The 20,689-nt window shown below is 38.0% G+C and overlaps 1 protein-coding gene across 5 annotated transcripts in view; it reads left to right on the top strand.

Moving 5' to 3' along the window:
* DCLK1 (doublecortin like kinase 1) overlaps window positions 1-20,689 on the top strand; it is a 574,006-nt gene that overhangs the window by 475,850 nt on the left and 77,467 nt on the right. For 2 of the 5 annotated variants that reach the window (XM_059684420.1, XM_059684417.1), the window contains exons 7-10: window positions 8,077-8,164; window positions 12,050-12,158; window positions 19,804-19,861; window positions 20,369-20,488. In XM_059684420.1, the coding sequence (XP_059540403.1) occupies window positions 8,077-8,164; window positions 12,050-12,158; window positions 19,804-19,861; window positions 20,369-20,488 (375 nt within the window). The remainder of the gene's footprint in view (window positions 1-8,076; window positions 8,165-12,049; window positions 12,159-19,803; window positions 19,862-20,368; window positions 20,489-20,689) is intronic. The other 3 variants (XM_059684421.1, XM_059684418.1, XM_059684419.1) reach the window with 2 other exon arrangements.

A 20,689-nucleotide genomic window follows, 5' to 3' on the forward strand; every position in this document is an offset into this window, starting at 1 on the left:
TAGTTGTGTTTCTCTTATAAAGTTCATCCAGTTGATTTCAAAATTATTTTTTTACTAGTGGCCCGGTGCATGAAATTCATGCACTTGGGGGGGGGGCGTTCCCCAGCCTGGTCTGTGCCCTCTCACAGTGTGGGAGCCCCGTGATCAATCCCCCCAAAGAGGTAGGCCCTGCCCACCCATCTAGGGCTCCTCGATGGATTGCCCTAAAGAGGTAGGCTGGAGCCGACGGGACCTGCCTCCATGCTGCACACACAGCATCAAGTCCCTACCCACCCATGCGTGCGTTGCTGTGCACGCAGCCTCCTGGTGATGGATTGTTACTGCGCGAGGGCATCATGGCATGAGATCATCACGGTGTGAGGATGTGATGACCACATAGGTTTTTATTAGTATAGATAACTTTTTAAATTAATATTTACTAAGTAAAAAATGTATACCAATGATTTTCAACCAGTAAGCCACAAGAATTTTTAAAACAAGCAATACCTGGCTGCTTAGTCAGGGGCACTGCCCTCTTTTCCTTTAGATTGTCAAATAAAAAAAATGACAGCAGCCAACACAATAGCCATCCAATATGAATGAATCAAAATTGCACTTTTTTTTCAGATTGGCAAAAAATATATATTTTTTGGTATGCCGTAGAATTTTAGTAGTTAGTTTATGTGTGGTATGAGATGAAAAAGGTTGAAAATCACTGTTGTATAGCAAGACAAAATTCAAAGTTGAAATAATACAATTATCCAGGGAAAGCTTAAGCTATCTGGTGACATTTTTCTACATTGATTAGATCAATTGGATCAATTAGGAATTTTTGAAATCTTTATTCAGCATGGACCCAAGATGAGTGACACCATTCAAACAAATGGCAGGAGAATTACAAAATTTTTATTTAGAATGAATTGCTTTTTACTACATATTTATCAGCTACATCTTGGTAAAATGTGGTTAGAGTTATTATGTCAGTTTTCTCACTTCAAAAAGTGTGATATATTCTCCATCTGTTATATGATCTCAAGTTAAATAGCTACATTTAGGATGTGTTCTTACTTAGGGTAGTGCTTTCATGAAGGTGTGCCATAAAAGCATCCAGGTGCCAGCAGCCTGTCCATCTGGTTCCCATTAGATATGCTTGGAGGTGATGACATTTTAAATGTCACAGTATCTCATAGAGCAGCTAATTGCATTGAATTCTAAAGTAACTGTATGTTTTGTACTGTATATCCAAATGTGTTGGAATTAACAAGCTGATTGAAGCAAACAAAATCGTATCATCACGTATACTATAAAATCCTTTGTCTGCTCAGAAAAATCAAACAAGTAAATTAATTTCATTTATAATCATGCAAAAATAAAAGCTGACTTTTTAGTTTCTGTTGGTCATAAATAAAGGTTGATTAATTTCACTGGGTAAATTCTAAAGAACAAGAGTGTAAACATCTTTCCTTTGCTGGTTTTTAAAATCCTTCAATTAGATTTATGAACAATAATCAAAATGTTCCAATACTAAGTTAGTATATTTAAGAATACACAGAGCCATGCTCATTAAAAATTACTTCAAATGGGAGAGAGAGCAAAAATGCTAGGTGACAAAAATCAGAATCCAAAAATGAATAGGCTGTAAAGATTAGGAATGTAATATAGATGACATTTAACATGAATAAATGAGAAGTCTTAGACTTGATTCGAAACACCAAATACAGAACAGGGAGACCTGACACAACTGTGAGCTCATTGTAAGGCTAGCAAATTATGCGAAATAAGCCAGTCAATGAAAGAAACATACCACATGATCTCACTCATTTATGGATTATAGAGACCATTATAAACTGATGAACAAAAATAGATACAGAGGCAGAGCAGCCTTGAACAGACTGTCAAACTACAGCAGGAAGGCCGGGGAGGGTTGGGGGGCAGGAGAGGAAGGGTAAGAGATCAACCGAAGGACTTGTATGAATGCATTAGGCATAACCAATGGACATAAGACACTGGGGGGTAGGGGAGGCCAGGGGAATGTCAAGGGGGGGGGGAGACATATGTAATATGGTTTGTAATACTTTAAGCAATAAAACAAAATTTAAAGAAAAGTCAATATGACTTTAAAGTATATTAATATTATACTCACCAAGAAGAAAGCTGTATCTTTCTCTGCTCTGTGATGGTCAGGTTATACCTATAATTTATTTTGACCACCAGCTTTAACAAGATATATTGACAACTGGAGTGTGTCCACAGGAGGGAGAAGGGATCACAGAGTCCTGTCACATGATGAACAACAAAAAAACCCTGGGAATATTCAAATTGAAAAAGAGAAGACAAGAAGGGGCCAGTAGCCTTTTCCAAATACCTGAAGTGCTGTCATAGAGAAATGGATTAAGACTGTACTGGGTGGCTTCAGAGGTGAGAGCTAAAACCAATAAATTAAAAATGTAGAGGAATATCATTTCAACATAACCTAAGGAAGAACTTTTTTTGTCTCATATTAACCATTAAGGGGCTGCCTCAGGAAGTAATGTGTTCAATGCTGGTGGTTTCTAGACAGAAGCCATTTGATTATATAGTTAGAATTTTTGTAGTGGAAATTTGGTTTCTGGGTGAAAGTAGGATGGGAATAGGTAACGTTTAAGATTCATTCCAATCCCTGTAATTCTTTGAATCCATGAATGGTCATGGTCTTTAAAAAGTATATAATGTTAACTACCTTACTCATTTGGGGAAAAGTAAAAAATAACATCATTAGAAATCTAATACATTTATTTTACTCTATTTGTGCATAAGTAAAGTGAGGACTTTCAATTTTCAGAGTACACTATTTATAATTAAATACATTTTTTTCGCTTAAAACTGTCATTCATCTGTCAACATTAGACAGCATGAAATGTAAAATGACTTGGGGTACATTTTCAAAAACACAAACCCAGAGTTCAAAATAAGCAGTTTTAGTGACTTTGAATATTTTTTTCATGTGTCTCTTGGCCATCTGTATGTCCTCTTTGGATTTTTGTCTATTTAGGTCCTCTGCCCATTATTTAATTGGATTGTTTATCTTCCTTTTGGTAAGTTGTGTGAATTCTTTGTATATTTTGGAATTTAACCCCTTATTAGCTGTATCATTGGCTAATATAGGGAGCTCCTTTTTCATTTTGTTGATGGTTTCTTTGCTGTTCAGAAGCTTTTTATTTAGAAATAGTCCCATTTGTTTAATTTTTCCTTTCCTTCCCTGCCCCTAGGAGATCTATCAGCAAACATATTGCTGTCTGAGATTTTTCTGCCTATGGTTTCTTCTAGGATTTTTATGGTTTCATGACTTCCATTTAAATCTTTCATCCATTTTGAGGGTTTTTTAAAAAAATCTTTATTGTTGAAAGTATTACATAGGTCCTCCTTTTTCCCCCATTAAGTTCTTCCAGCCAGCTCCCATCCACACCCCCAAGCCCTCACAACTGCATTGTCTGTGTCCACAGGTTATACATTTATGCATACAATTCATTGATTGATCTCTTTCCACCCACCCTCCCCCACCTTCCCTCTGAGGTTCAACAGTCTGTTCATGCTTCTATGTCTCTGGGTCTATTTTTGACCATCAGTTTATTTGGTTCATTAGATTCCACATATGAATGAGATCATGTGATACTTATCTTTTTCTGACTGGCTTATTTGGCTCAGCATAATGCTCTCTAGGTCCATCCATGTTGTTGCAAATGGTAAGAGTTCTTTTGTTTTTATTGCCACGTACTATTCCATTGTGTAAATGTACCAGTTTTTTATACACTCATCTGCTGATGGGCACGTAGGCTATTCCCAAATCTTAGTTATTGTAAATTACACTGCTATGAACATAGGGGTGCATATATTCTTTCTGATGAGTGTTTTGGGGATATATTACTAGAAGTGGGATCACTGGGTCAAATGGGAGTTGAATTTTTAATTTTTTGAGTAAACTCCATACTGTTTTCCACAGTGGCTGCACCAGTCTGCATTCCTACCAGCAGTGTACTAGAGTTCTGTTTTCTCCACAACCTCACCAACACTTGTCTTTTGTTGATTTGTTGATGATAGCCATTCTGATAAGTGTGAGGTAATATCTCATGGTCATTTTGATCTGTATCTCTTGGATGATTAGTGACTGAACATTTTTTCATTATGTCTCTTGGCCTTCTGTATGTTCACTTTGGAAAAGTTTCTATTTAGGTCATTTGCCCATATTCTAATTGGATTGTTTGTCTTCCTTTTGTTAAGTTGTATGACTTCCCTATATATTTTGGAAATTAACCCCTTATTGTATGTATCATTGGAAAATATGTTCTCCCATGTAGTGGGCTCTCTTGTTATTTTGTTGATGGCTTCTTTTGCAGTGCAGAAGCTTTTTATTTTAATGTAGTCCCATTTATTTATTTTCTCCTTAGTTGCCATCATTCTAGGGGATGTATTGGTGAACATATTGCTACGAGAGATGTCTGAGCTTTTGGTGCCTATAGTTTCTACTAAGATTTTTATGGTTTCTCATCTTACATTTAAGTCTTTTATCCATTTTGAGTTTATTCTTTTGTATGGTATAAGTTGGTGGTCTAGTTTCATTTTTTTGAATGTACCTGTCCAATTTTCCCAACACCACTTATTAAAGAGACTGACTCCACTCCAATATATGCTCTTGCCTGTTTTGTCAAATATTAATTGAGCATAGTGGCTTGGGTGGATTTCTCGGTTCTCTATTCTGTTCCATTGACCTATATGCCTGTTCTTGTGACTGTTTTGAGCATAGCGGCTTTGCAGTATAACTTGATATCTGGTATTGTGAGTCCTTCAATTTGTTCTTCTTTCACAAGATTGCTGCAGCTGTTCAGGGTCTCTTTTGGTTTTATATAAATTTTTGGAGTGTTTGTTCTAGGTCTGTGAAAAATGCCGTTGGTATTTTAATAGGGATTGCATTGAATCTGTAGATTGCTTTGGGTAGTATGGACATTTTAATGATGTTGATTCTACCAATCCATGGACATGATATATTCTTCCACTTGTTTATATCTTCCTCTATCTCTTTTTTCAAGGTCCTGTAATTTTTGGAGTACAGGTCTTTTATCTCCTTGGTTAAGTTTATTGCTAAGAATCTTAATTTTTGTTGCAATGGTAAATGGGATTGTTTTTCATTTTAGTTTCTCTTTCTGAGAGTTCATTATTGGTGCATAAAAATGCTATGGATTTTTGAGTGTTAATTTTGTATCCTGCTATGTTTCTGAATTTATTTATTAAATCTAGTAGTTTTGATGTAGTCTTTAGAGTTTTCTTTGTACAATATCATGTCATCTGTGACTAAAGAGACTTTTACTTCTTCTTTTCCATTTTGGGTGCCTTTTATTTTTTCTTCTTGTCTGAGTGCTATGGCCAAGACTTCTAGTTCTATGTTGAGAAAGAGTGGTGAAAGTGGTCATCCCTGTATTATTCTTGTTCTTAAGGGAAATAGTTTTAGTTTTTGTCCATTGAGTATGATGTGGGCTGTAGGTTTGTCATGCATGGCCTTTATTATGTTGAGGTATGATCTCTCTATTCCCACTTTGCTGAGAATTTTTATCAAAAAAGGTTGTTGGATTTTGTCGAATGCTTTTTCTGTATCAATTGTTATGATCATGTGATTTTTGTCTTGCAATCTGTTTATGTGCTGTATCACATTTATTTATTTGTGAATATTGTACCAGCCTTGCATCCCCAGAATAAATCCCAGTTGGTCATGCATGATGTACGATCTTTTTAATGTATTGCTAGATCAAATTTGCTAAAATTTTGTTGAGGATTTTAGCATCTATGCTCATCAGGGATATTGGCCTGTTATTTGTCATATCTTTATCTGGTTTTGGAATTAGGTAACTCTGGGCTCATAAAAAGAGAATGGAAGTGTTCTTTCCTCTTGAATTTTTTGAAATAGTTTGAGGAGAATAGGTGTTGGTGCTTCTTTGAATATTTGGTAGAACTCCCCTGTGAACTGAGTACATAAATTAAGGGACATCTTTGGTAGGAAACACACTACTAGCCTATTAATTCTGGTGCTTGATGAAAGAATGTGTCTTTGTATTCTAAAATTTAAAACACAATATGACAAGACAGCACCTGCCACCCCAAATTACAATGTGTCTGCATTAATAAACACCATTTGTGATGCTGCTGGAAGAAATTCAAGAAATATGAAAGCCCAGAAGAAGAAGAGGTTTACATTTTAGAAATGATCCTACAGCTTTTCTGCTCAGAAGACCATTATGTCTTCAGCAAAGGCAATGACACAGAGGATAAATGATCTCACTTTTGTGGAAAACACATATCTTCCCTTCAAATGTGGTAATTTTAATGTTTATTTTTTCTAGACCACTACATAATAAATCTGTCTTGTTTCCATCTCATATTCCAGTATTATAAATATGACGTTTTCACAAATAGACATTCATAAAAGTCAGCAAAGCATTGCTTAGAAATTCATGCATTTACAATACCTGCGACCGGTTGCGACTACATAGTGTCGCACCAAGAAAAACTCTGTTTCAAAGTTATAATCTGAATCCCTTTTTATAGCCTGACACAGTACAAATGTATGCTGCTGGTCACAAAGGGAGGCTAGATGAGAAAGGATGGAAAAATATCTCAGGTAACCAGGCTGATTAAGAGGGAATTCTAATGATATTAGAAAATAAAGGTCACACCACACAAACTATGTGACATTCAAAGGTTTACTAGAGTAACTATAAAACTTCTTGAATGTCCTATAAGGAAGCAGGAGCATTTACTGCTGTGAATTTAGCTTTTTAAAAAAGTGTAACTTTTATCCCAATTGTACTCATCCAATGGAACTTGTTCATCTTAGGTGCATCCTGGATATGTTCATGGCAGTTGACTCAAATGGCCCTTCAGGGATTTAAGTAGCATTTCCCCAATTACATTAATCTTTGGTGAAAATGAAAATATTTGCATTTTCTATGCAAGATACTGTAGTTCTTGGTGAAATTATATAAAACTTCTCTTCCTACCTTGTTAAGATTGGTTTGAATGGGGGGAGGTTGAAGGGAGATAGGTAAGCAGAAGAAAACTAGGTCAACTTTGCTTCTCACCACATCTTCATTATTAATTCAACTACAGATGCTCTTTCCCTCCTCTCTGTTCCACAGACAGCCAGCACCATGAGCCAATGCCACCCCCTCACCGCCTCCTGCTCCCCTCAGGCCAACCAAGTGAATAAACCCAGGGAAACAGAAGGAAGGTCTTTTAGGACAAGCTGCATTCACTATCTAGAAGTAGCATTGAAATGTGCAAATCGTTTTCTCAAGGAATAGATCCAGAGAGGAAACCTTCATTGTTAAAATTCTGCCCCATTGCTGATCATAGTATTAAATATGGTATTGTTGCATCCTTTAAGCTTTCTACTATAGTTGTTACCCTGTCTGCTCTCATGGGTCTTGGGTCAAAATACACCAAAAATACAATAAATCACCAGGCATAGCTCTTTATTCCTGTCTATGCCTCATACTTATTGTGTAACATTTAACATATTGATAACCTCCTAAGTGCTTGTGTCTTCGTCTCAAAGTGCAATTAACAAGTCCACCCTTTTACCTTTCTCCAAGGATGTGGTAAGGCTGAATACTTTTTCTAAGCTATTTCATAAAACAAATTGAAGAGAAAAAATTTCTGAGATAAGAGTAAGAAAATGCTCAATGAAATCAGAATGGTGATGTATTTGAGGCTTGTATGCAGATAGACTGTGGAAAAGTAAGGTGAGATGCCTCAAATTTGCCAAATTGAAACAGTAAGTTAAAGAATGTTAATTCTTAATAAAAGGAATAAAAAGCCATGAAACATCCAATTTGATGATGATTAGCCTAACAGAGTCTATTATTGGTTAACAGGGAAGGGAGGAGATGTAGTCCTAGTTGAATAGTCTGAAGTCCTCCCTTTCTGAATGTTCAGACTGAGTCCTCCGTAGGAGTGAGTGCAGCTACTTCCAGGGACTCTGGGCTGGGTGCAGCCCCTGGGGACCGGGCACAGCCCTTGGGCACTCTGCACTCTGACTGCAGCTTTCCTTCTGTGTCTGTTCCCTGGCAGAGCTCTCAGCATGGCGGTTCCTCTACTTCACTTGCGTCGACCAAAGTATGCAGCTCGATGGATGAGAATGATGGATCCGGAGAAGGTGGTGAGCTTGGGACTTGGTGTCTGAGGAAAAGGCTCAGCTTGGACAGGGGGCAGAGGATAGGTTGGCTAAATTTACTCCAGAAACTGTAACTTCTCAAGCAGAATAAAATGGGCAAGCCTGAAGCAGCTCCTCAGGGTCAATAGCAAGGGGATAGAATTGAGTATGACTCCCACTTGGGATCATATCTACTCTGTGGGAACAGGAAGAGGAAATCAACCTAATTTGGAATGTTTCATGTCCTCTGAGTCTGTAAGTATCCTAAGAAGGCCAGCTTTGGAAATAAATGGGGGTAATTTCTGCTTTTGTTTTTCTGAATTCTTTTCAATTTTAGTATACTCTCTCTTTGTTAAAAATTAATATTTATTGTTGAAAGTATTACAGATATCCCTTTTTAGATCCCATTGACCCCCTCAACCCACCACTCTCCCCCCAACCAGGTCTACTATACTATTGTCTATGTCCATGAGCTATGCATATATGCATAATAAATTATTTGGTTAACCTCTTTCCACCCCTAACCCCGGCCCCTCTTCTCTTTGAGATTCATCAGTCTGTTCCATGTTTCCATGCCTCTGGATCTATTTTGTTTGTCAGGTCATGGTGTTCATTAGATTCCACAGCCCCTGGGGACTAGGCACTCTTCACTCACTTATCATATAAGTGAGATTGGATGATACTTGCCTTCCTTTGACTGGCTTATTTCACTTAACATAATATTCTTCAGGTCCCTCCATTTTGTCTCAAAGGGTAAGAGATCCTTCTTTTTTTACAGTATACTCTCTTGATTGACTGTTATAGCCCTGCTTACAAAAAGAATTAATTGACGATAATTGCAAAAATACTCTTTGTGCCATGACCTAATTCACTTTAGAATTTTTCTGTGATGTGGTCAAGTGACCTGGATCCAGAACTGACCTTTTCACTAATTCACTGGATTGTTTTAGGTAAGCTTTTTTAACTCTCCATATCTTAGTTCCTCCTCTGTAAAATAAAGATTATAATACACTCCTACCTTGGGTTAACAGGCTCAAATCAATTATGGGAAGGTATTCAGAAAAGTATGAAACTGATATGATCAAATTACTGTTAAAGAATAAACCCCCTTTATTTGTTTATTTGTATTTTTATTTATTTGTTACATGTATATATTTTTACTGGGAATATATTCTAAGAATCCTGAAATGCCAATCAGAAAGAATATATGCACTCTTTTTTTTAAAATGTATTTTATTGATTTTTTACAGAGAGGAAGGGAGAGAGATAGAGAGTTAGAAACATCGATGAGAGAGAAAGATCGATCAGCTGCCTCCTGCACATCTCCTACTGGGGATGTGTCCGCAACCAAAGTACATGCCCTTGACTGGAATCAAACCTGGGATCCTTCAGTCCGCAGGCTGATGCTCCATCCACTGAGCCAAACCTGTTTCAGCAGTAAGAATATATGCACTCTTATGTTCATAACAACAGTGTTTACAATATCTAAGATCTGGAAACAGCCCAAGTGCCCATCATGAGTGGATTAAAAAAGCTGTTGTACATTTACACAATGGAATACTATGCAACTATAAAAGAGAAGGATCTATTACTCTTTGAGACAGCATGGAGGGACCTGGAGAGTATTATGCTAAGTGAAATAACCTGGTAAGAGAAAGACAAGTATCACATAATCTCACTTATATGTGAAATCTAATGAACAAAATAAACTGATGAATAAAATAGAACCAGAGGCATTGAAACATGGAACAGACTGACAAATCTCAGGGGGAAGGAAATTAGGGGGAGGGAGAGCAGGAAGAAATTAACCAAAGAACTTATATACATATAAGCATTGTCCATGGACCAAGATAATAGGGTAGTGAAGGTCTGGGGTGGGACAGGAGCCAGGTGGAGGGAGGCTAAAGGAGGAAAATAAGGGATATCTCTAATATTATAAACAATAAAAATAAACTTAAAAATAAAATAAAATTCATGAACTCTTATTTGTTTTAAATTATATTACTTAATTTTCCCAAAAGAGTACCTTTGGGCAGTAGCGGGTGGGGGCACTTTAATTATATTAAGTGAGATAGCAGGTTTACACAAGAATTATTTCTCAACTACCATGAATATCAGACTTTTCCCCCCAGAAGTATGAAATTTAGCCATTCAGAAGTCTCTTTTGTTCCAATGTGTTATATTTACTTAAAGGTCCTTGACTAAGCCTTTGGCGAAGTCTTCTTAGCCAAAAGACTAACAGATACATTTTACCAATAGTCAGGGGGAAAATATTCCAAACTTTGTGCTCCAGATGGGTGCCTAAGTGATGCTCCCACTAAGGGAAGGACAGAAGTACCTTGGATTCCCCATCCAACAGCCAAGGATATTTACTTTTATTACTTGTGTAGTAAAGAGCCTTAAAACCATGTCATCTGAGGGATGTTTTGTAAATTAAGATACTTTGTAGTGGATTTGAAACTTCTCCAACCATCTCCTCTAATTCCTATGGAGTAGATTAAAAACAAAACAAAGCAAAGCAAAACAAAAACAAACAAACAAACACCAACACCCAGGCTGAATCTTTTAAACAAAGACAAAATTGTTGACTTCTTTGTGGGTGATATGATAGGTGTGAGGGGTTTAACTGGCTCTGGCTTTCACTTTATTCTAGAAGCCACTGTGATAGCTTCTAGTGGATTGAGTAAAATGTCACTTATAAAGAGGTGAAGAGACTGCAGAAATAAATGTGTAGGATAGAAGTAGTAGAAGCACATGTCCTCTATTTGTACAACATTCTCCAGAAATTCCATCCACCCTAGAATCCAGGGTAGTGCAGATTGAGTTTACCACAAAACCAGAATCAAGGTATAATAATTTTGAGTTTCCATTTGTTGTTCCCTAACATTACAGATTAAGTGAGAACATAAAACTCAAGAAAGCCCATTTACCACCTAATGTTTTAATTTTATTTTAAGAAGAAATGTTTAGCCTCAGTTTAAATAGGAGCACATTTAGAAAGCACACTAGGCTTCCATCACATTTTGTATTCAGGTTGCCTGAGGGGAGCTTGGATTTATAACTTTAAAGCATGTAAATTTTAAAGCCCAATTATAAAAGACTTTTTACACCCCTAAGATGTTAAAGGTTATCCAGCATATTTATGTGACCTAAGTGTGGCTTATTTAGTTTTATGGCCTTAGATATTTAAAGCATTATTAGGCATTTGTAAAATATTTCAAAATACATTTTAAGAGGGAAAATGTGTTGTGTTAGTGGCACTAACATAATTGAAACTACAAAACTTTTCTGTTCACAGACGTAATTCAACATCTGCTATGCAGGTTGCTGGTGAGAACTATGTCTAAAATCTGCTCACTGATATGGTAGAGGGGTGGCAATCAGGGCTGAGTTCATATGGAATTTTACGGAGATCTCCACTTCAGGATGTAGTAATGATAAGTGTGCACATAGAAGGCATTTTCATGTACAATGTCAGGCAGCCCAGAGGCCCTTATGAACTAACTGCATTTTCCTCTTCAGCCATACTTAGAAAGGTAATTTCTCTGCACACAGTGGGTATGTAGTCAATGCTATTGATCAAATTGACATAAAATAAAAAGAGTAAAATTTCCTCTTCAGGAGCCCAACTGCAGCAGAAAGCATAAGTTGCTCTTACATATGTGAGAGTGGACCTCATACATTTATGTTTCCTTTTTGTTTACCATTTGTAAACTTAGTAAAGCTGTTGACTATACAATGTCAGCAGAGGGGGCTGCCCTCACAGTCCAAAAAATGACCTATTGATTCTGAATCAGTTTCAGTCTATTAGATGATACTTCTAAATGTCTCCTTTGTGCAACATCTGTGTTCTCTTTTCTACCAATAAAAACATACTAATGATTCTTTCAGAAGTGTCGGAGGAAGGCTTCCAGATTCCAGCCACAATAACGGAACGATATAAAGTTGGAAGGACAATAGGAGATGGAAACTTTGCTGTTGTCAAGGAATGTGTAGAAAGGTGAGGAAGAGATCATTTGCATCCAACTTTAAAGGAAACATTTGGCATTGTATTTTCCAAAATTGTGCCTTTATTTGCAGTCTGTAGCACATATGGACTTGGTTAATGCTTCAACTTCAGATATAAAAAAAAACAATTAAAGAAAGAAAGCCCATCTAACAACAGATTTGAGAAGTGTAGTGACTCCTGGAGATAATCTATAAATTAAGGACTTTTATTTTTCTTTTTAATATACTCAGCAAAACTTTGCCAGGTTTTTCAGGTAAGTCCCAAAAATATATTAAATATATATAAATATTGAATAGTTTTTCTACACTTTTTTAAATCCTCACCTGAGGATATGCCTTATTAACTTTTTAGAGAGATAGGAAGGGAGAAAATTCAAGAGAGAGAAAGAAACATCAACGTGAGAGAGAAATATCCATCAGTTGCCTCCTGTACATACCCCTAAAGGAAATCGAACCCACAACCTTTTGGTATATGGGATGACACTCCAACCAACTGAGCCACCTGGCCAGGGTTACACTTTTTTTTGAGACATTTTATAGAGGTCAGTTGTTCTTCTAAGTATATTGTACAATCATAAAATTAAATATAATAACCTTGTAAAGCTTTAAAATGTATATGTACTGATCCCAGAAAAATGGTATTTAGTGAATTAAAATGTTTTATAGCAAATGAGCCAGGTACTCTTGTGAGCAAAGGGAAAAGTTTAGGGTGAAAGATTTATCTATGGGATCTCAATACCTAATCAAGGACAGTAGTTGGTGGCTACTAGATGGGGAAGTGACAACTAATAAAGCTATAGCCCAATCAAGGTGGCCTCAAACTCTAAGCTCAGCATGAGATTGGAATTTGTTGCTTACTTGAAGCCAGCAGCTTCTTTTCAGAGCTGGGTGAGTTGAGTGTTGAAATGTCAGGGGGAATTGCCTTATTCTTAGAGACAGCAAATCTGCTGGCTTCCTTGGGGCTCACCTGGGTGTGCAGGCTTCCCCTGTTATTCATCTCTCCCTCCCCCCTCCCCCGCCCCTTGGGGCTGGACACCCAACTAGTTCTTCAGCACTGTGTGAGAACAATGCTCGTTCATGCTACACTCCCTTTCAGAGAGAAGGCCTTGGACTAGAAGCTTTAGCCTATAAGAGCCAGAACTTGGTCTTCTTCCAAGGGCTCTGACTTAGAAGCTCATTAAAGCTGAAAGTCTACGCAGGGCCTCATACACCAGGAGCATCCTTAATTTGAGTAATAGCCACTGATTTTATCTGTGAAACCTTTGCTATTCTTTGGAAAATGCTTCTTTGACTAAGGCAGTGGTGCCTTCATGCAGCTACCCTCCAACAGTGGATCTTAAACTTTGCTCCACTCTACACACCAACTGGGCCAAGATTTTTCCAAGTTACCGCACACACTAGAGCAGCCACTCTTTGCGAGGGAGGACATGAATAATAATTAGTAGCTTAAAAAAATCCCTGAGTTGCTACTGCAAGGTCACTTTTTCTCCTTTTTTTTCTCTCATTCCCCCATCCTCAACATAAAGCCATTGTTGGGTTTCTGCCAAATATAGAAAATGTCCCATTACTTTCCTGGGCCCCACACATTAAAAAAAAACACAACAGGAGTAACCACTGTTTATTGAACAAAAATCATGTACAAGGCCCTTAACTTATGATATTTCATTTAATTATCATAATTTCACAGTATCAGTATTGTTTCTATTTTATACAAAGAAAGCCTGGAGAAGTTATATGCCCAAGATCACTTATCTAGTAAGTACTTAGCAAGGCATAAATCTGAACCCAGCTCTGAAACCCCTACTTTTGACCACTCTACTCCACTGCTTCCATCCAGGGGGCTCCCACAAGAATATGGTTTAGCTGAGCCAAAGTCATACATACTACATTTGTCCTATGCAAAAAGGACAGAAATCAAATCTGGTGAGCCATTCGTAAGGTAATGGATGGATGTGCGTGTGCTTAATAATTTCATGTATACTTTTACTAATTATAAAATTCTTATTTCCACTGTAGCAGAAAATCCCATTGTTAGCAGATTGCCATACCCTTCAACTATGGAGTGTCTGGCTATTTGCCAGGGTTCATCATTTGTTGTGGCCATGTGTTTTTTGTCCTAGCTGGTACATGGATCAGGATGGCATCTTAGTTTAACAGTACTGGTCTTCCCACAGTAGAATTTTTTCATTTTTCCATCTAGAATTCATTTATTTCTTTTTAGTTTGAATTGTTTATTTTGCATAAGTTCACATCTTGGGTCTCATTGTGTGAACCTTCAAAGTCTAAACACCAGATTACCCAAAAAAGTGTTAGTATTCCTCTCCAGTGAATGAGGACATGTAGCATGTGCCCTCTCTCCCCAGATGTATCATGAAACATTTTAAAAAATACTTCCCAGAGGTCTAAGAAAATAAAAGCAAGCTAAGGCACAGATTGCTTGCGGGTACATTCTGCCATATTGTATTAACAAGAACCAGTATGTCTCTCTTCTGTTAATAATATGTGGTCACAGGGAAGATTTTCCTACAACAATGGATGCAATAACAGTGCCACACTGTCCTTTATTTCCACAATCCCATGCCAGCATGTCTTTTGATAGTGCCTGCCAGGTCCACCTAGGTTTCTGCCTATTCTCCAGTAGCAGTTTCTCCAAGTGGCCTCAGGACATGCTAAAAGAGTTGGTAGACTGAGAGGTGCTTTATTCTGAAGCTGTTTTCTGAAACATTTTGAAGCCCCAGAGAAAAGTCAAAGAGCTAAAAAGCACTACAAGAGGTCAGAGCATAGGTAGAGGGCTCACAATGAGGTGTCCTCACCTCTGGCTTTCCTGGCCCTGTGTGGACTAATTACCACACAAGTGATGCAGTCATGAGCAGTGATGGTGTCTCAGGTGGTTCTTGGGCCTCTTCTTCACCTGCACTGCATGGATTTTAGTAATGTAGGTCTCAGAACTCTATTAAAATTCTAGCTGCTCATGATTCCTTCTCTTTCCTCTTCACCTATAAGCCTGAAGAACTGTACAACAAAACTATTGGCTTTAGAATGAATGTGGCAGGCTCAAACCCACCCAAAAGAACTGAGACGGGAGTTTCACCAAAATGGGTTGCATCCACCTCAAAAATCTTCAGAATGCTCAAGAACTCAAGAACTATATACCTATAATTTGAAGGCATTTCCTGATGAAGTGGGATGGATTGGGAAAATGAGTCAGGGTGAAGAAGCTTATAGTGTTCTTTCTTTCCTGAGGATGCTCTGGCACCCATGTTCACATTCAAAATAAAACTCCACTCTGGAGATTTTAGATCCGGGATGCCTCAGCTCTCTGATCTTGACAGCAACCCCCCAACCCCTACCCCCACACACACACTTATTAAGGAGACTGAGATGTAGCTTTATTATGTTTACCTGATAAACAAAGTGTGATGTTTACTAACCCTCTTTGCTAATGGGTCTTCCTGTCATTGTCCTCACTGCCACCATCCTCTGGAGTTTCCACAACTTGATTAACATATCTGGAGCTATTAATTCAGGCCTGTGCTGGGCAATTCTAGGCTCCAAAGAGAGACAAGACAGCCCCTCTCCAGGAGAACCTGCCTAAAAAACAAAAACTTGCTATGCAATTCAATAAATGCTGGGGTAGAAAAATGATTAAGAAGCTATTATTAGTTTTCCACATATTTTTAAAAACTTTCAAAACACAGCAAACAACAACAAAAAACACATTAGAATAGGGCAGGCCCATCCTTGTCAGCCCATTCTCCTTTCTTAAGCATTCTTCTGCCCTCTGGGTGAGGAAGGGGGATGGGAGTAGACTGGCTGGAGTTGAGAATCACTAAGTTACACAAGACAGCTTTCTCCAAGCCATTTTTTAGCACAAACATGAAAAGTTAGATTTAGTTCAAGTTGGCAAAATTTGGAAATTTCATTCCAGTAGTTCAGGCTCTAACCTTGGGTCAAACTAAATAGGAAGGGGACCTTTAAATTGAGTTTCCACAGACCCGGAGGAAAACAAAGTCTGTGCTGAGGCAGGTGCTGCTTTTGCTGTGGCATTCAAGGGTTCTATAATTCCAGAAAAGGTCAAGCACATAATTTCAGGAACAAGCAAGAAAATGGCCTGCATTTTCATCAGAAATGCGGGTATTTAGTATTTTCAATATACCAAACTATAGACTCCATGGGGACAAGCACCAGGTCTCACTCATCTCTGTAGCCACCAAAGCATCATGCTTATAATTGCTTGCTGAATAATTACATAGGGACATCCTCAGAGTTTAGTACAGGGGTCCTCAAACTTTTTAAACAGGGGGCCAGTTCATTGTCCCTCAGACCATTGGAGAGCCGGACTATAGTTTTAAAAAAACAACAACTATGAACAAATTCCTATGCACACTGCACATATCTTATTTTGAAGTAAAAAAACAAAACGGTAACAAATACAATATTTGTATTTGCATGTGGCCCACAGGCCATAGTTTGAGGACCCCTGGTTTAGTATATGTGGGAAGGCAGATACTTTATTTAAAGTTTTATGTCTTTACAAGTGTTTTCACTTACCAACTTAAAGCAAGCAGTTAAATTTTTATGGTATACATTTAGTCCTAACACCGTTTTTAGACTCATTTTCCAGTCTCAGGTACTCTCCTCTAAACATGTACTTTCAGTAAGAAGGATTTTACTATGACTTTATAGTTCTTCCCTCAAGGAATCAAGAGAAAAATTTGAAGCTCATTGTCTGATATAAAATACTAGAAGCCCAGTGCATGAGATTCGTGCACTCGCAGGGTCCCTCAGCACCGCCTGCGGCCTCTCGGAGTCCAGGAGTCCTCGAGGGATGTCCAACTGAAGTTGGCAGTTGGACATCCTTAGTGCTGCCACCGAGGAGGTGGGAGGGGCTCCTGCTACTGCCGCTGCGCTTGCCAGCCATGAGCCTGGCTTCTGGCTGAGCAGCGCTCCCCCTGTGGGAGCACACTAACCACTAGGCGGCAGCTCCTGTATTGAGCATCTGCCCCCTGGTGGTCAGTGGGCACCATAGCAACCGGTCGTTCTGCTGTTCAGTTGATTTGCATATTAGACTTTTATTATATAGGATGGGTAAATCTAATTGAATGTTTAATCCTATTGTGTGAGATTCTGTGTAGTGAACCCATAAGGTCCTTTTTCCTATTAAACTCTGGGACCACTATATCCTAGGCTTGTACGCATTTCCCACACAGCTATAGGCTCAGACATAACTGGAGTGCTTGGAGTCCTGGGAGAGAATGCACCAGCTTCCTCCCTGGGGGATCCTGCTCTTTGCATTTCTGGCGATAGAAGAGATTCAGTCTTCCTGGATCCCATACCAGCCCTTTGCTTTGAGAACTTTAATGTTCCTCATTCCAGGAAAATAGAGGATGAAATGGCAAAAATAGTGAAATCCCCCCTCCTCACCCGCACTGTTCTGTCCATCCATCCACTTTGTAGAGGCATTGAATGGGAATGGAAGTGTCAGTTCCAGCCTCCCTCTCTTGGACTGCTGGCTTTTATTAAAGCAGTCATTTCCAAGAGTCCAGACTTGCCTTCCACCAAATGGAACCTTTTAAACCAGATAAGAAATTGCTCATGGATTCTAATCTCAGATTTGTGTTATCATATTTTTTTAGTGACTCATGAAAAGCAGAATCCAGCAGTACTTCAGCTTTTAGTTTTCCTCTTGATTCAGTTTTCTTAAATTTGCAAGCAAAGTCTCCAGAAGCATTGTAAGAGGAGGCTACCTAAAGGGCCCCTGATTCTCCTACGATGTGAGGAATCTCTTTGTATGTGAATCATTTCTCTTTCTCATTTATTGTTTGACCACACATTTGAAATTTCTAACAATAAATCTTTCATTTTCCCTCTTACCAACTGAGGTGCTTTTTCTCCACCCCTACACCATAACCTTGCTGATGTTCTGGTGTTTGTTTGGGGACATTGAACACCTAAGTCCAGCATTTAGCCAAGGCCAGCTCATGCTTTCTCCATGTGGCCCTTCTGTCCAGCTGTGGGCCTGAAGAATCAACAAAGATTGACTCAACATCGACTTTGGGCCTCTTAATCCTTTTACTCATGAGGCTGGAGCAATTTGATTTCCTCTGGACACCCGCATCTCTGCAGAAAAGTCTCCCTGAGGAAGAGGGGTTTAGCTTCTCTAGTGGAAAAAATGGGCTTCTCTAGTGAAAAGCCCTCTAGTGGAGAAAATGGGCTTCAGAGTGATTATTTTATTCTGGTTTTATTCACCAGATATAATTACAACAATTTGGTCAATATTTATTGTTTTCTGTAAGTCAGCATTATGCAGGGGACTGGAAGTGGAGTGGAAGTAGCATTTTTAGAAGCAAATGACGAGATTGGTTTCTAAAATGCCCTTGAAACACATTTTTAATGTCTGGCCTCTTAATCTGGTTATAGAAAAACACTCTCTTGCTCTAACCGTATAACTGGGAACCCTCCTCTCCTTCCCCCCGCCATCTTTCATTTTTTGTAATGGAGATTTTAAAACCCTATTTTAAAAGTTTTTTCTTTATCAATCTCACTCACTGTATTCATTTGGGTTCCTAAAATTGGCTTTTATCTGAATAGGAAAGGCTAGGCTGTCTTGGTTTCCCACCAGAAATGAAATGGCATTGCTTGTGAAGTAGTGGTTTATTATGGATTATTAAGTATGCATTGTGTCCTTTGACAATAAATATGTGTTGTTTTGCACTACAGTATCTTAGAAATGTTAATACAAGTTAGGAAGCTATTTAAAGGTATGGCTAAACCCTCCCTCCCAATCCCATCATGGAACCGGGGCAGTATTGGTTGGGATATATGTGAAGCAGAGACCCCAAAAGCTCAGAGTCCTGCTTTTAACACTGCAGTGTAGCTTTGGGAAAGTGAGTTGAACTTGACTCCATTTTATTTCTGGGAAATGAGACAGCTGTAAAAGGCCCAGAAGGTTACAGAAAGCTCAGATAACAGTTGTATCCCTTTCTACACTTTGAACATGTTATCCATGAATTCTCTAGCAAACCTTATAGGCTTGTACCTTGAACCAAAGTCTAAAGAGTGTGAACTGCTTCTTTATAGAGTTTTCAGTGTGATCATATGAGCCATACTTCATAGAAAGATAATCTCAAGGGAAACTGAAAAGAGAAAGGCAGAAACTCACATCTGTTTTACATTCTAATCACATCACTTCAGAGGGCTGGGCAGGAGCAGGAGTTATGCAAGCCAGTAGTGATAGTAGTGGTTTCATTACAGGTATGGCCACATGAACAGCTCACAGTGTTTCTATGCTAGCATATTTGTTGTCTTTATGCTCAATCCCTGAAAGTTTAAATATTTCTTTTAAATCTCAGAGGGAAGGTAAGGATAGGTGGGTGGGTGGGAAAAGAACCAAAGAACTTATATGCATATATGCTTAACCCATAGTCACAGACAATATGTGGGGGGGTGGTAATTTGTAATACTTTCAACAATAAAGATAAAATTTTAAAAAGTAAAATAAAAAAGGAAAAGATTCATTCACAAAATATTTATACCATGATTCAAGGTGGATGGGATAAGATATAAATCCTTAACAAGATGATTTAATATATCTGAAATTAAGTTGTTTTTTTTTTTTAAAATCTCTCTCTTTGCAGGTCAACTGCTAGGGAGTATGCTCTGAAAATTATCAAGAAAAGCAAATGTCGAGGCAAAGTATGTATAAAGTTTATTCTTATGAAAATACAGGTATTCAGGGGATAGAAAGGAACAAAGCTCAGCTCCTAAATAAACATAAATTCACCCCCATTTGTTGCATTTTGGTGGAATAGAAAGTTATATACTAATTAGATTATAACTTTATTTTATAACTAGTCCTGGAATAAAAGTTAGCTAAAATGGTTTGATGTTATTTTTGTTTCTTATCTTTATTTGCTTATTTGTTTACTTTTCCCCATTACTTTTGTGATCTTAATTTTCTTTCTTTCCTTCTACATGAACTTATAGTTATCGTGATGGGTTCTGAAATTACAAGCATCATCTAAAAACCTTCAATATCTTTTGACAATTCTAGGCTATCTGAGTATCAGAATCTAAGATATACTCACTATATTTGACCAAAATACATGTCCCTTGAACTTCACATAGTAGAGTTTTTCTCATGGGGAGTTAGCTTCTCCCATGTTTGGATGTGAGTATTAAGATCACTTCTCCTTTGGACAGGAGCACATGATCCAGAGCGAGGTGTCTATCTTAAGAAGAGTGAAGCATCCCAATATTGTTCTTCTGATTGAAGAGATGGATGTGCCAACTGAACTGTATCTTGTTATGGAATTGGTAAAGGTGTGTATTTTGGGAAAAGAAATAAACCTGTTCAAGCAATCACACTTTTCTCTATCATACAGTTCTTTATTTCCTCTCATCAATATTCAGCCTCTCATTTCAATACATTAGCATCATGGTTAAGATTATTAATTAGAATTATACCAGAAAAGTTCAAATCCCAGCCTTTACCTAAATAGTTCCCTGACCTTGGGATACCTC

This window comes from Myotis daubentonii, chromosome 2, assembly GCF_963259705.1.
Source record: "Myotis daubentonii chromosome 2, mMyoDau2.1, whole genome shotgun sequence".
Lineage (NCBI taxonomy): Eukaryota > Metazoa > Chordata > Mammalia > Chiroptera > Vespertilionidae > Myotis > Myotis daubentonii.